The 13,701-nt window shown below is 41.8% G+C and overlaps 2 protein-coding genes across 2 annotated transcripts in view; both read right to left on the bottom strand.

Annotated features, from left to right (window-relative positions):
- The window catches only part of PPCDC (phosphopantothenoylcysteine decarboxylase), a 165,537-nt gene that overhangs the window by 73,230 nt on the left and 78,606 nt on the right, over positions 1-13,701 (bottom strand). The window lies entirely within an intron of this gene.
- On the bottom strand, positions 1,125-13,638 carry TRIM69 (tripartite motif containing 69). Its single transcript, XM_082198611.1, has 7 exons — positions 13,519-13,638; positions 11,350-11,888; positions 8,765-8,860; positions 5,836-6,069; positions 4,920-4,942; positions 3,308-3,432; positions 1,125-2,292 (listed from the first exon to the last, which is right to left on the bottom strand). Exons 2-7 carry the CDS (start codon positions 11,839-11,841, stop codon positions 1,748-1,750), a joined length of 1,515 nt encoding a protein of 504 aa, XP_082054737.1. The 5' UTR covers positions 11,842-11,888; positions 13,519-13,638; the 3' UTR covers positions 1,125-1,747.

Raw genomic sequence — 13,701 nt, forward strand, 5'->3', positions numbered from 1 at the left:
GTCACTGCATCCATGGAAGCGGCTGTCACTTTTTCTTGTCCTGTTGTTCCTGTAGGAGTTACGCCTGTAATCGAGCCTCTCTTCTTTTGTTGCTGTTGCTGTTGCTGTTGCTGATGTTGTTGTTGTTTAGCCTTGGCTAAACAGCGCTAATGGCGGTCCTCTTTCCGAGCTCCGGAGGAGGACTGCTCTGCGAGTTCAGGTCTGACCCGCTACGGCAAGCGGGGGACCCCTAAAATCACAGGCGCGGAAGCCTGTGAACAAGGAGATTCGGCGGGCACCAGAAGCGCCCCCCCTTACCGCAGAAAGAGCCTTTTTAAAGGCTCCGGAACGGCATCGGGAGAGCGCGGTGCTGAGAATCGCTACCCAGCCCGCAGGGTGAAGCCGCCATTAGCGGAGAGCGCCGATTCCTTCCTGTAAATTTTGGACTGAAAAAAACCCGTGAGTAAGACTGAACGTCTATCTGAAACTAAAGCTTATATCTGAAATTTGGCTGAAAACGGGGAAGGTGAAAATTAAGGAAGTCTGCCTTCCCCCGACTGCATGACAGCTAAAGCAATGAAATTTTAAAGCTGTATCCGCAAGAGACATTGTTTTTGATTATCTAAATCTGACATTTGGACTTAGACCTCCCCTCTAGCTAGCAGGGCAGAGGGGAGGAAAAAGGGACATTAAGAACTGCATGATTTACTTAAAAGAAAAAGTCTTCTGCTGCCTCAATAACCTGAAACGGACTGCTAAATAAGACAATAGGGCACTGAACTGACTTTAAACTTTTGTGAAAGTTACATGGTGGAAGTTTTGCTTGATACAAAGTTCTTGGACCTTGTTGCTACAGTATATTAGAGCAGGCTGAAACAGTATCTATTGGAAAAGTGTTGTAATACATATTTACAAGCCTCCTGATATACTTGTTTTAAACTTTCTTTGTCTTCGTACTTGGACATTTTGATTTGCTCCCCCTAGAGGGTAAAGTAACGGTTGTTACAGCCTAGGACAGTGGAATTTTCCATCAGGAGACTGTTCCCGTGGGAAACGACCTTGGGACATGAGTGGTCCAGCAGAAGAGATAACCATTAAGACTATTATTTGAACTTTATTCAAGAGCCCAGCAGCACACTGTGAAATTGATATGAGTATTCTTTTTATTGGTTTTAATCAAACAAATACAAAAGGACACACCAAAACATTTTTGGGGGGGAACAAGTTTTATCCCAGAGTTATTACTTATTAACCTTTGCTTCTGTTCCCTGCCATTTCTAAGCTGAATATTTTTCTAATAAATATACATGTGGACAGTTTTATACATGTGCTAAACTTGTGCTACATTGTGAACTCGAGAGGATTTTAAAAAAATTTATAATAATTTTATTTTTTTTCCTTTTGGGGGAAAATATATATAATTAATCTCTCCTTACAAGTTTACAATTAGGAGTGGTTAGTGTAAGAATTCTGTAGGCCTCAACTGCGATGCCACTTTTAGGGACCTACGTGGGATCCTGCTAACTTTTCAGACATGGCAGGGCTGTGTAGCAGAGTTGAAGCTGGACCACAGGAAGGGTCAGGATAGCTACCAGAGCAGGTCCCAATGATAGGGCCAGAGTTAAGTCCCAAAAGAAGTCCAGGGGCACCTGCCGTCCCCTTTCATTGACAATGGGATCTTAGCACTGGATCATATGAGTTGTCTGTATCTAATAGCTCAGGGTGAAAGAGATCTATTTTACACTAGGTGTTCCTTCTCACCCTGGCTCTATAAGTGAAAAGCAACAAGTCTCAGGGGCTCACTGTTTTGTCCTGCGTCGTTCAGACATGGACAAAGGTATGGGTAGAGTTTCTCTGCAAAATTGTCCATGAAAGTGTAGATGTGAGACATATTGTCTGCATTATAAAAGGATACCTGACCACCCTCATAATCCAAGAACACCCCAATTCTAGAGGGAATTTTGGACAGGGCCAGAGGTTTTGATTCCATGTCTATAGCTTTAAACTCATTCTTATTCCTTAGCTTTATAAGCCAGTGCCCCTCTTTGGGGGACAGTGGGTAGTTCCCTTTACGGTTAATGCTCTCTCTCACAACCCCCAAGGTCCATTTGGTCTTGTTCCATGTCTCCACTTCCCAGTAGTGTCTCCCAGTGGTGAACCCTTCAGCCGCCAGGACAGAAACGCTGCAGTCAAATCTCTCTGGAACGTCGGGCAAAACTAGCTTTGTGTCAGTATGTCTCACGCAGGTCATCCTGTCGGAGAGAACCAAGTTTGGATGTGCGGTTTTGGGGTCCAGAGTCAGGAAGGAAATGTCTGGTGGGATCAAGAAAAAGATGACTATTGTAGCATTGTAGCATTGGAGACATTTAAGGACAATTGTAAAAGTGTAAATACGCCCAGTAAATAAGACCCTACTGTCCTCAATATATGATGTTCTCTTTAATGCATCAGCTAAGGTCTTAATTCAACAGCTTTGCTAAAGCTAAGCAAGTCTGGGTTTGGTGAATGTTGAGTTTGGAAACCACTAATAATTCTGTTAAGGCTGTCTTAAGTTCCATAGTGGAAGAAAAATGAGATATAAATACATGAAAAACATTAATAAAACTTTTTTCTAGATGTAAAGATATGCAAGTTATTCATGAAAACCTGCATTCCCTATCCCAACAAAAAAGCAATACAATGTCATTTTAAATTTTGCCACTTTCATTTTAAAGTTTGCAGTCCAAATGCCACTTAACTCACTAATGCTGAACGGCAGTATCTTCAGCTACAGCACCTTTTAGTGTCTATTTATAGACTGTAGGCATTGAATAACTAGATATCTCCAATATTGCTGGAGGAAATAGTTGGATATTTGTGTAATGGTTGTTGAGAAATGTTTTGGGGAATGTTGTAAATTGGATTTTCAGAAACTTGTTGATGAATGAATAGAGCATTCCATTCACCTCTAATCACTGAAAAGTTGCTTCAGCATCTATATGTAGTGGTGAAGCAGAGATTTAAAATGGAGATTAATTCAGCAAAAAAGGATGTTCCATGTATATTGGACTCCACAACACTTTTAGAGAAAGGAATTTGCTAGTTCAGGCAGATGCTGGTGATGTAACACTGAAAACACCTCTTTGAGGTATCTTCTTTTAGGTTAGAAATTATTGTTCATGTTAACTTTGTTTTGAAGAAACTGATTGGTAGATGTTTGCACTCTCTTGCTGCAGTATCTTTAGAATTACTCAGAAGTTAGTTCAGTGGGGCTTACTCCCATGTGTGTATAGAGCTGCAGCTTTTGTATGATTTAAAGATGAGTAAGTGGTACAGGACACAGCTTTACCTGGGCTGAGGATGGATTTCATTTCCTTCCATACGGCATAATGTATGGGCCCTTTGTAGTCCCCTGGATTCAGAGTTCCGATCACTAGTTCACCCAGAGATGAATTTTCCGTTTTCTGTTCCATCCTGCACAAATCATGAATTCACATTCCAGTTAGAAGGAAGTGATACTGCCTGAAAAAAAGGTTCTGTGAACAACCACTGTAGCGGTTCACATATCAAAACAAATCTTCATTGCTTAGCCAAAGGCCATCACGCATTCAAAAGTATAATGACAATGTGGGATGCACTGCTCAAAATATACTTAAAACATGTTTGTATAAGATAATGCATTGCTATATTCAGTTTTGTTGACAGTGATTAAAAACTGTAAGAGGCATTCCAGAAATGGCTACAATAGGACCCTACAAATGAATAAAAATAACAATAATGGTGCAGCAGTAGTTGGAGCAAGGGAAGAACAGAAAGATAAATTTTCAGCAGCATGTACTAGTATGCTTCATGTTCACATTTAGCCATAATTTGCCTGAAGATATGTTTGTGACCAATTAAAATATAAGTTCACTATGTTTCTCATTTTCCCCAATATTAAAGTCAGTTCTCCACATTTCTATAGCAATTTAATATTCTGTCCATCCCCCACCCCCTAAAAAAGTTCTTTTAAATTTGTCATCATTTTTGTGTGCATTTCTCCTACTAAGCACACATTTGTATGCAGTTTTGACAAATGTACACATTTTTTGCAATTAATGTCCCCTAATATAATGTTATTTTGCACATTATTTTAACTAAAATATACATTTAATCTGGATACAGAACTGCATTGAAAAATTCAGAGTAGTGCAAATTTTGACAGCTAGCTGTGTTTCAGTTCAGAAACTGTTTCATAAAATATGAAATACTGAGGTAGTTTCTCCTCAAAATGCAAACAAAATCAAATTTCTCTTCCATCCCTATACTCTGACATATGCCAGCAGAAGAGAAGGGCACACTTGAGCCCAAGGCTCATGCTACCTCATTCCTGTAATATTAAATTATGCTATGGGCAACTCTCAACTTATGGGATGCTTACGTTCCGGAGATAGCACACAATGCAAAAATCGAGTATAGTCAAAAGACATTGGGTGCAATGGTGGGGGAAATTGCCAAAGGTTTCCCCCACACACAAACATCACCCACTTTCTACCCACTATGTGTTTGTGTGCCTGGAACCCAAGCCTCAATGTTCACAAGTTAAATAGGTGTAAGTTATGAGTTACCTGTATAGTGTTATGTCTGAACCAGGCCCTACTCTTATGTAATATGAAATATGAAATATAGCCCTTAATTACATATGGTGAAACTTACAATATTTAGTCCTATTTAGCTATTTAGCATCCATGCAAGATACCAAGAACCAAGGTATCAAGAATGCATAGCCTGGTCCCATGGAGAACATCCTGCCACTGGAACATATGCCAACTTTCAAGGTCATGGCTAGTATACTCATTCCTGCTCCCCACCCTATCACACTCACATTTGGTACCCACACCTGAATAAGGCTTGTTCCCTGACTGATTAAAGAAAGCCTGCCTTACTGTTTTGATAACACTTGCTCACAGACTCACACTTACTTTTCCATGAAAGCTTTTATTCCCTGTCAGAGGAAAGGAGAGAGAGGGGAAAAAACAGTTATTTACTAATGGTCTTTGGGACATACTTTCAGCATATGTGGAACCTAGCAAACCCAAACAGGACAGGTGGTTCATTGCACCGGAAACCAATCAATGCCCCTCACAGCCTGCCTGTTTCCTCCTCCAGAAGGTGTTTCTTTTCTCGCAGATGTTCAAGGTGATCTAAAAAGTTGCTTTCACCAAATCTCTTTGTGAGGCTATAAAAACATATTGTTGTTGCTGTATCCCACATTCCCTTCTTCTATTTTCAGCTTCCATTACTAAAGGGGCAAAACAACTCTATGTGGGGACAGGGAGGAAGGAAAGCAGTAGATTAACTGCCGCATCCTAAATCCTACAAGCCAACTAGCGTGAATTTTCTCCTAAATCCTTACTATATCAGCTCCAGGCTAGCATAGGTGTTAAGGCCTGAGTATCAAAGCCTTCTGGCAGCAGGCATTGTGGGGTAGTGAATTGGCACACAACACACACACACTCAAGGCCACTGCTCACCTCACTATTAGCTTGGCTGACTGGCTTCCTGCCTCACCTCCATGTAAGAGGGTCCAAATACAATTTGTGCTTTAGCTCATAGAAATTTAGGGCTTCTTCCTGTGCCACAAATTGCTGGACATTTTGCATCTCCCTGGTCAGGACCTTCAGAGCTCAAGTGATGCAGTCAAGGGGAAACACAGGGTAATGCAACTCAGAGCATCATTTCCTGGAGCTGGAAAACTCCCTTTTTTCATTAACATATCCCTTATTACTATGGGCTGTTTCCTTATACTAAGCATACAGTGACTGGGCTAGAAATCTCTGAAATAACCCATGGACAATAACCCAAACAATGCTGTACAGTTAGGTCCAAATTCCTTACTTTCAGGAAGCCAGCAGAATTCTGCTGGTACAGACGGGCCTGGATGCAGACCAGGGTATCCTTAGCACTCTGTGTTTGGTCTTGGAGTTTGTTTAGATTTGCCTCCATTTCTTGGAGGAGAATTTCACCCTCTTCTTTTAACTGATTGATGTACATTTTCTCCTTGCCATGAAGAAACTGGTGCAGTTTTAGAAATTCCAAGGAAATGTGGTACTGAAATTGCAATCTGTTCTCCTGGAAAAAAATAATTTATCAGACAAAGCAAAGGGTACTCTAGTAGCTGATATAAGTATTTTTATAAATAAGTAAGATCTTCTCTTTTTTTGAAAACTGTTGTCTATTACTGCTTTGTAATATTTCAGTGACCCTTTCGCAGTATTAAGACCCTATCTGGAAGCACACAATTATTAAAATAGCAACATTATTGTTGGGGGGATTCTCTAGATTTTCTTTTCCTCTTTAATAATAGGCAATCAAGAGCAAATTCGAAGTGCATCGAGTTACAACTCCAGACAAGCTTACTTTTATATCAGGGGTTTGCAGACTTCAGGCGTGTCAAATTTATTTTATTTATATATTACTAAAATCACATGATCTGTCAACCAGACCTTGTGAAATTAAAGATGTGAGTATTTGCAATTAAAGATGTTAGTAAAAGATGAGTACATCCTGATATTAGAATTTGTTTTCAGTACCAGAACTGAACAGAGCTCAGTTAGCTTGGGCTAAATTAGCTTGGGTTAGATTAAAACATAGTTGGGGCCTTTCCCCTCCACTGGGTTTCAAATTGCATTTGCACACCATTGATAATTATAATAATGATGATGGTGATAATTTCATTACATATTGTTAAGTGCCTCAGTATGGCTGGATGTGTTTCTAAGTAGCCTGGTGTCTGTTGACACCATTGGATGGAGAGAAGATGCAGGCGTCTTTATATTGTTCAAATAAGATTGAAGCTACTTTGGGGGGAAATGCATCAAAACACAAAACTTCTCAAGAAACTACAGAACAGATGTGGATTGTGACTAACAGCATGTGTACATGGTTTCACAAACAAGTGGTGGGAGCACATTGGGTTCAGAGTAAACTGAAGTATGTGCACAGCATTCTCGTTAGTTAGTTAGTTAGTTAGCTTCCTTCATTCAATTGATTTAATGTAGGTATGGAAAACACTAGTGACTGGGAGCAGCCGCCGAGACCATATAACACCGTTCTTGAAAGACCTACATTGGCTCGCAGTACGTTTCCGAGCACAATTCAAAGTGTTGGTGCTGACCTTTAAAGCCCTAAACAGCCTCGGCCCAGTATACCTGAAGGAGCGTCTCCACCTCCATCATTCTACCCGGACACTGAGGTCCAGCACCGAGGGCCTTCTGGCAGTTCCCTCACTGCAAGAAGCCAAGTTACAGGAAACTAGGCAGAGGGCCTTCTCGGTAGTGGCACCCTCCCTGTGGAACGCCCTCCCACCAGATGTCAAAGAGAACAACAACTACCAGACTTTTAGAAGACATCTGAAGGCAGCCCTGTTTAGGGAAGCTTTTAATGTTCGATGTATTACAGTATTTTAATATTTTTTTGGAAGCCGCCCAGAGTGGCTGGGGAAGCCCAGCCAGATGGGCGGGGTATAAATAAATTATTATTATTATTATTATTATTATTATTATTATTATTATTATTATCCAGTTTAAAGTGGATTCAATGCATTCTATGTGTGCCTGTTTTTCACACAATGTTATCCTCATCCAAGGGGCAGCCTATACTTTCCCTAATTATAATTTGAATTTTCCTGAACTATGGATTAAGCAGTGAAGCGGTGGGGTGGAATCTAATATAAAATCTCGTGTTACCCAATTGTGGGTGTACTGCAGTTCACTTTGCGGATGGATGGTCGAGTGGGGCATTTTTTACATGTATGACATTTTTCTTGGTCCCATCTATTTCCACAAACCACTATGTCCAATGGTGAGGCACTCCTTAATGGCCTACTACTGGCGCGGCTAGGCTCACATGTACATTTTAAAAATTGCATAGCCTCCAACATTTCTCCGATGAAAATAGGTACGTCCCATTCCATAATGATCATTTTACTATTTATACATCATACATCTTACTGGGTTGCCCCAGCCACTCTAGGTGGCTTTCAACATATAATAAAACAAAATAAAACATTAACCTTTTTTTTAAAAAAAAAACACCCTTCCCTATACAGTATTGCCTTCAGACAGCTCCATACCCTCCAACATTTCTCCAGTGAAAATAGGGACATCCTAAGGAAAAGCGGGACATTTCATGATCAAATCAGATACCGGGACAGCTTCTCTAAATCAAGGATGCCCCTGTTAAATAGGGACACGGAGGATCTGAAATTGTTTGCCTCTTTTGTGCAAGTCTGGTATATCTGATGACTTGTAACTCAAAAATAAAAAATAGGTCATGCACAGGTAAACAAATACATGAAGGCATGCCCACTATGGTCCTCAGGCTTCCAGAACTCCAGGAGGGTTGGGAAGTGTTAACTGAAAGGAGAAGTCGGAAGCTCATAATGCAAACACACCTCATCAAACACCACCCACAAGTGTGGATGGGAAAGCATTCAGACAGAAATCAATTGAAAGAGCTCATGTGTGGACAAACATGCACCAAAGCTACAAGGAAAAAATCGGATCTGTGAGACCCATGTGTGCATTAACATTCTGGTGTATAGACAAAGTACCGTATTTTTCGCTCTATAACACGCACCCGACCATAACACGCACGTAGTTTTTAGAGGAGGAAAATCCGTAGGCATGCCACCCGTAGGCATTCCCTCCATAACACGCACAGACATTTCCCCTTACTTTTTAGGAGGAAAAAAGTGAGTGTTATGGTGCAAAAAATATGGTAATTTCACTGCTGCTATTCTTAAACACAAATTAATGCTACTCACTTTATGACTAGAAATCTTCTCCTCCTGAGCATTCTTCAACATCTCGAGTTTCATCATGATGGACCTCAGCTGCATTCTCATCATGAGCAGTTTTTCCTGGAGGGGGATAGGAATAATTCTATAATCCACAGAATAATTCTATAATTATAAAAAATAATTCAGTCATTCTATATCCAAGGAAGGTGATCAGTCCCATTTAAGTTTGCTAGCCGCATTACCAGAGTTGCATGAAACTTTTCCATGGTGGTCACTGCATTTCACATCTTTCATAAGTATATTACTATATAGAGAGGCACAGTGCGTTTTTTCTTTAAAAATGTTTAGGGGTACTCTCTTTTTCCTACTCATATTGAAATAAAAAGGTAAAGGTACCCCTGACCCTCAATGAGGCCAGACTTAGATTCACAAAATGTTTAGAGGTATGTGTACCCCTGTGTACTCCCCAGAAAAAAAGCACTGGATAGGCATATACTGTAAATATGTGCTTCCTATAACTCTCTGCAACATGCAAGGAGTCCATGACCGAGAGGCAGACATTCCTTGGCAGATGAGTTAATCTGGAAAAGTGTTACTTTTAGTACAGCTAGAAATTTAGAAAATCACTGGCAGAATGCAAGCTGTTATGTTGGCACCATCTCTGTTCTTTTTGAGCTGTGCCAATCAGGAAGTATCTTTGCTTCATGGCTGAGATTCTTTGATGTAATAGTATTGCCGTCTGCAACTAAAACCACTTAAATCGCAATACTAAGTAAGCCAACCTCCAAGTACTGTAAAAATATGCACAGGATTGGGCAAGACCTGCATTTCCCGTCTTCATGCACTAGAGGGCAACTTTAACTCACATGTCATCCATTCACCCCCACAGAAAAATTAGAACTTAAGTCCTAGAAAGTCCTAGAACCATAGGGAGGGGAAGAATCATAGGAAGGGACCACAAGGGCCATCTAGCCCAACCCCCTGCAATGCAGGAATATTTCCCCCCCAACGTGGGAACTCGAACCCACAACTCCTTCAAGTGTTGTGATACAGTTCTACAACTCAAAATGGTGTAAAAACATGTGCATATATGGGAAAAGCATACACAAAATTTAGTCAAAACAACACACAAAAATGCATGGTATTAAAGAAAATTGGTTGCAAAAATACATATACTAGACAAAAAATGTGTGTATCCGGAGAAATGTGCACTAAAATGCTGACGAATATTCATTGCAAACTGATGCAGATATAAGGCAAACTAAATTTGCAACTGGAATAATCAAATTTGACAGATTCGTCCACATATAAAAAAGAGGAGAAATTCTTTTTAGAAATATTTTAAAATAGAAAAAAATATGTTTTCTGACACAGATGCTGTTTTGCTCATCATCAGGAGTGACATGGGTGCTACCCAACATGTGTTTGTGATACTCCACACTATTCTCCACAGGGCAGCCACAGTTGCAGTTGATACATCATCATGAGTGGCAATAGGCTGTCCTGGGTACATGGAATTTTCCTTCTGCACAAAATGCAACCAGGAGAAAAGCAGTCCATGAAGCAACTAATCTGTGCCACTTGTGTGTGATAAAGCTGTTTGTTTGTTTGTTTGTTTGTTTGTTTGTTTGTTTGTTTGTTTTGTAAGGCTCTAAGCTGCATCCAGTTAGCAGAAAAGTCTATTTGAGCTAGAGGCCTGCTTACTGAATGGAAGCATTTTAAAATGTTTGTACAGGATCATCTCCATCCATTGTTAAAACATTATCCAACCAGCCAGGAGGTTGTGGGTGCAGGGAGCAGGTGGCCCAAAAACTGGATCTTTTGAGCTGGGCCCCCAATTTCCTGACCCTTCCACCTTAAAAAAACAAAGCAAAAACTTTTAAAACAATGCTTATAGGGCAGCTGAGCATGCTGCAAAGCAAGGTGCTGGTGGGACCTCAACCACCCATCTTCATTTCCCCAGAGGAACACTATACATTCATGAAAATTTGTGTCACAGGTAGGTACTTTTAAGTCCTTAGCAACGCCCAGCTAGCTTTAGAACATATATACACACCTTTGATTTCAATGGACCTGATAAGTAGGTACTTAGGTGTTTCCCTTTGAAACCAGCATAGTTTTAAAAAGCTTGGGTTGTATTTAGCTAAGGGCTTGTCCACACTTACCTTTCCTCCACTCTTTCCAGGTAGGGGCGCATCCACTTTAAAACTCAGTGTTGAGCACCTCTTCTTCTTCTTCTTTTGTTCCTGAGATTTCCCCTCAAAAACCCGCTCATTAAAGCTGAATCAGAGCAAATGGCAACCTGCAGAAAGCCTAAATTGCCATTTGCTCCAACTGAGCACCAAAGCACAGGTTTTCACAGGGAAATCTGGGGCGAAAATAAAACACTTGACACAGAGCTTTAAAGCACAGAACAGTGCCTGGGGCAAAAAGGTAAGTGCAAATCAGCCCAGAGCCCTACTCCGAGTTGACCCACTGAAATTGAGAAATCCAAGTTAGTAGTGTCCATCAACTCCAGTGGGCCTGCTCTGAGTAGGACTAGCATATTGCCACTTGAGTTTGGCTGGATCATTTCCAATGTTTTGATCCGGCCTTGGTAAGATGGTTACCGTATAAATCTGGACGGCATCTGGGATAAGGAGAAACTGGGTGCTTTGTTCTTTGGGTTGTTGAGTTTCTCGGCAGCTGAAGCAGGCTAGCTTTTCTTGTGGCTTCCAGTAGAGGGTGTAGGGCTCGCTGTGTTCTATGCACTTCTGTTGCTGGCACCCCACATGAAAGGTCTTAATCCTATCCGCCATTTTCTCCAGTGTTTTGTTTGCTATGAACTTTCGCTCTGGAACGCTCGCATGGCATTGTGGACAGAAGACTCCCTTTTTCCCCCATACAGCCTCTAGACAATTTTTGCAGAAGTTATGGCCACAGGGCAGAATGACAGGCTCCTTAAACAGCTCTAGACATATAGCACAGGATAACTCCTTGGTGAAATCATCTGCATGTATCTCCCAAGAGGTTTCAGAAGAACTGGCACCGGCAGGTTGGGCTTCTTTTTCAGTTGTAGTAAATGAGGTAGTTGAAGGGTTTTTGCTTGCGGGTGCGGACATTATAGCAGAAAGACATGCCCTAAGGCAGCAGTCAAGATAGGGCCATCCTGTCAGATGAAAAAGGAGTTAAATGAGCTTATCATAAAACATAATAATCAAGGCTGGGCAGCAGTTATGTTAGGACATCCTGCACTGTGGCAAAACTACTCGATGTGAGACCTTTCAGTAGTTTGCCATTTGTAACCCAATTAACTCCAAGTGTCTTAAAGCAGAAGGAAAAAGACAACTCCTATAGCAGCCACAGGAAGCTTTTGAGCATAGTAATAACAAACAATATTGTCTGCCCAGACACTGAGGTCCAGCGCCGAGGGCCTTCTGGCAGTTCCCTCGCTGCAAGAAGCCAAGTTACAGGGAACCAAGGAGAGAGCCTTCTCGGTAGTGGTGCCCGCCCTGTGGAACGCCCTCCGTCTAGATGTCAAAGAGAAAAATAACTACCAAACTTTTAGAAGACATCTGAAAGCAGCCCTGTTTAGGGAAGCTTTTAATGTCTAATAGGTTATTGTATTTTAGTGTTCTGTTGGAAGCCGCCCAGAGTGGCTGGGGAAACACAGCCAGATGGCGGGGTATAAATATTATTATTATTATTATTATTATTATTATTATTATTATTATTTAGTCGATCAAAAGCCTGGAGGGATATATAAGTTTTAAATGATGCTGAAAAGATGTCAACAAAGGTACCAGGCACATAGCACTAATAGGGAGTCACACCTGAAAAGACCCTCTTCCTTGTTACCACTTCCCAAGCCTCCCTCAGAGGGGGTCCCTGGAGAAGAGCCTCAGAGGAAGGTCTAAGGCAGGCATAGGCAAACTCGGCCCTCCAGATGCTTTGAGACTACAATTCCCATCATCCCTGCCCACTGGTCTTGTTAGCTAGGGATGATGGGAATTGTAGTCCCAAAACATCTGGAGGGCCGAGTTTGCCTATGCCTGGTCTAAGGATCCAGGTAGGTTCGTATCAGGAGAGATGTTCTAGAAGATATTGGGGAACTGAGCCATAAAGAGCTTTCAAGGTCAAAAACAGCACTTTTAATGGGGCTCGGAAGCATATGGGCAACCAGTGTAGTGTTCGCCTTGAGCCTGTCAACAGTCACCGCTAATGCTGCCAGGCAAGTGTGGGGCACAGAGGGTTCGTGGGGCTGCAATGCGCCATTTGCCTGCCTGCCCATGCAGGGAGGGAGTCCAGCTGGCAAGTCAATGCGGCCTTTGGTGGGTGCATCCCTCCAACGTTGGGCGGGCAGCCATCCGGCGAGTGGGTCAGGGGCACTATGGCAAGACCAAGCTGGGCTCTAGGGCCCAGGAGGTCTTGTCATCTGGGCAGCCCAGGACATCTGTCCACATTGCCCAGGCTTGCGGTTTGATTTCACCCTGGAGGCACACTCCATTACCTCTCAAGACAGGACAGGTGCCAGCAATAAGGTTACTGCTGCTGGGATGACTATAGCCTCTTCACACAAGGCGTATGGTTTACTCAATACATACACAGTATTGCCAGGAATTCTGTGTTGTTTGTGGAAAATAGCTTTTGTCAGTACCAGCCTTCTATCTTTTCACACCAATACCACTTTCCTGCTCTGGATCTCCCTTTCAAAATTACCGACAGATTGAGAGTGGCATTCTATATTAAAATAGCTTCCCGCTGCCACCATTTTTCTAAGCAGTTTATTCCCAACTCACCTATTTCCTAGAAATAATGTGTTTCAAGGAGCTATTGTTTGTCTTCCACCCTATCTCACTAGGCAGCTTTGCCGCCCTGGCTGATAACTGCCACTCACCAACTGTTTTCCTCTTCCAGAAGATTCCATCTGTGTTCCAGTGAAATTATTTGCTCTCAGATCCAGCCATCAGGCTCTCCAGATG

Source organism: Podarcis vaucheri, assembly GCF_965113315.1.
Source record: "Podarcis vaucheri genome assembly, chromosome: 14".
In the NCBI taxonomy this organism is placed as follows: Eukaryota; Metazoa; Chordata; class Lepidosauria; order Squamata; family Lacertidae; genus Podarcis; species Podarcis vaucheri.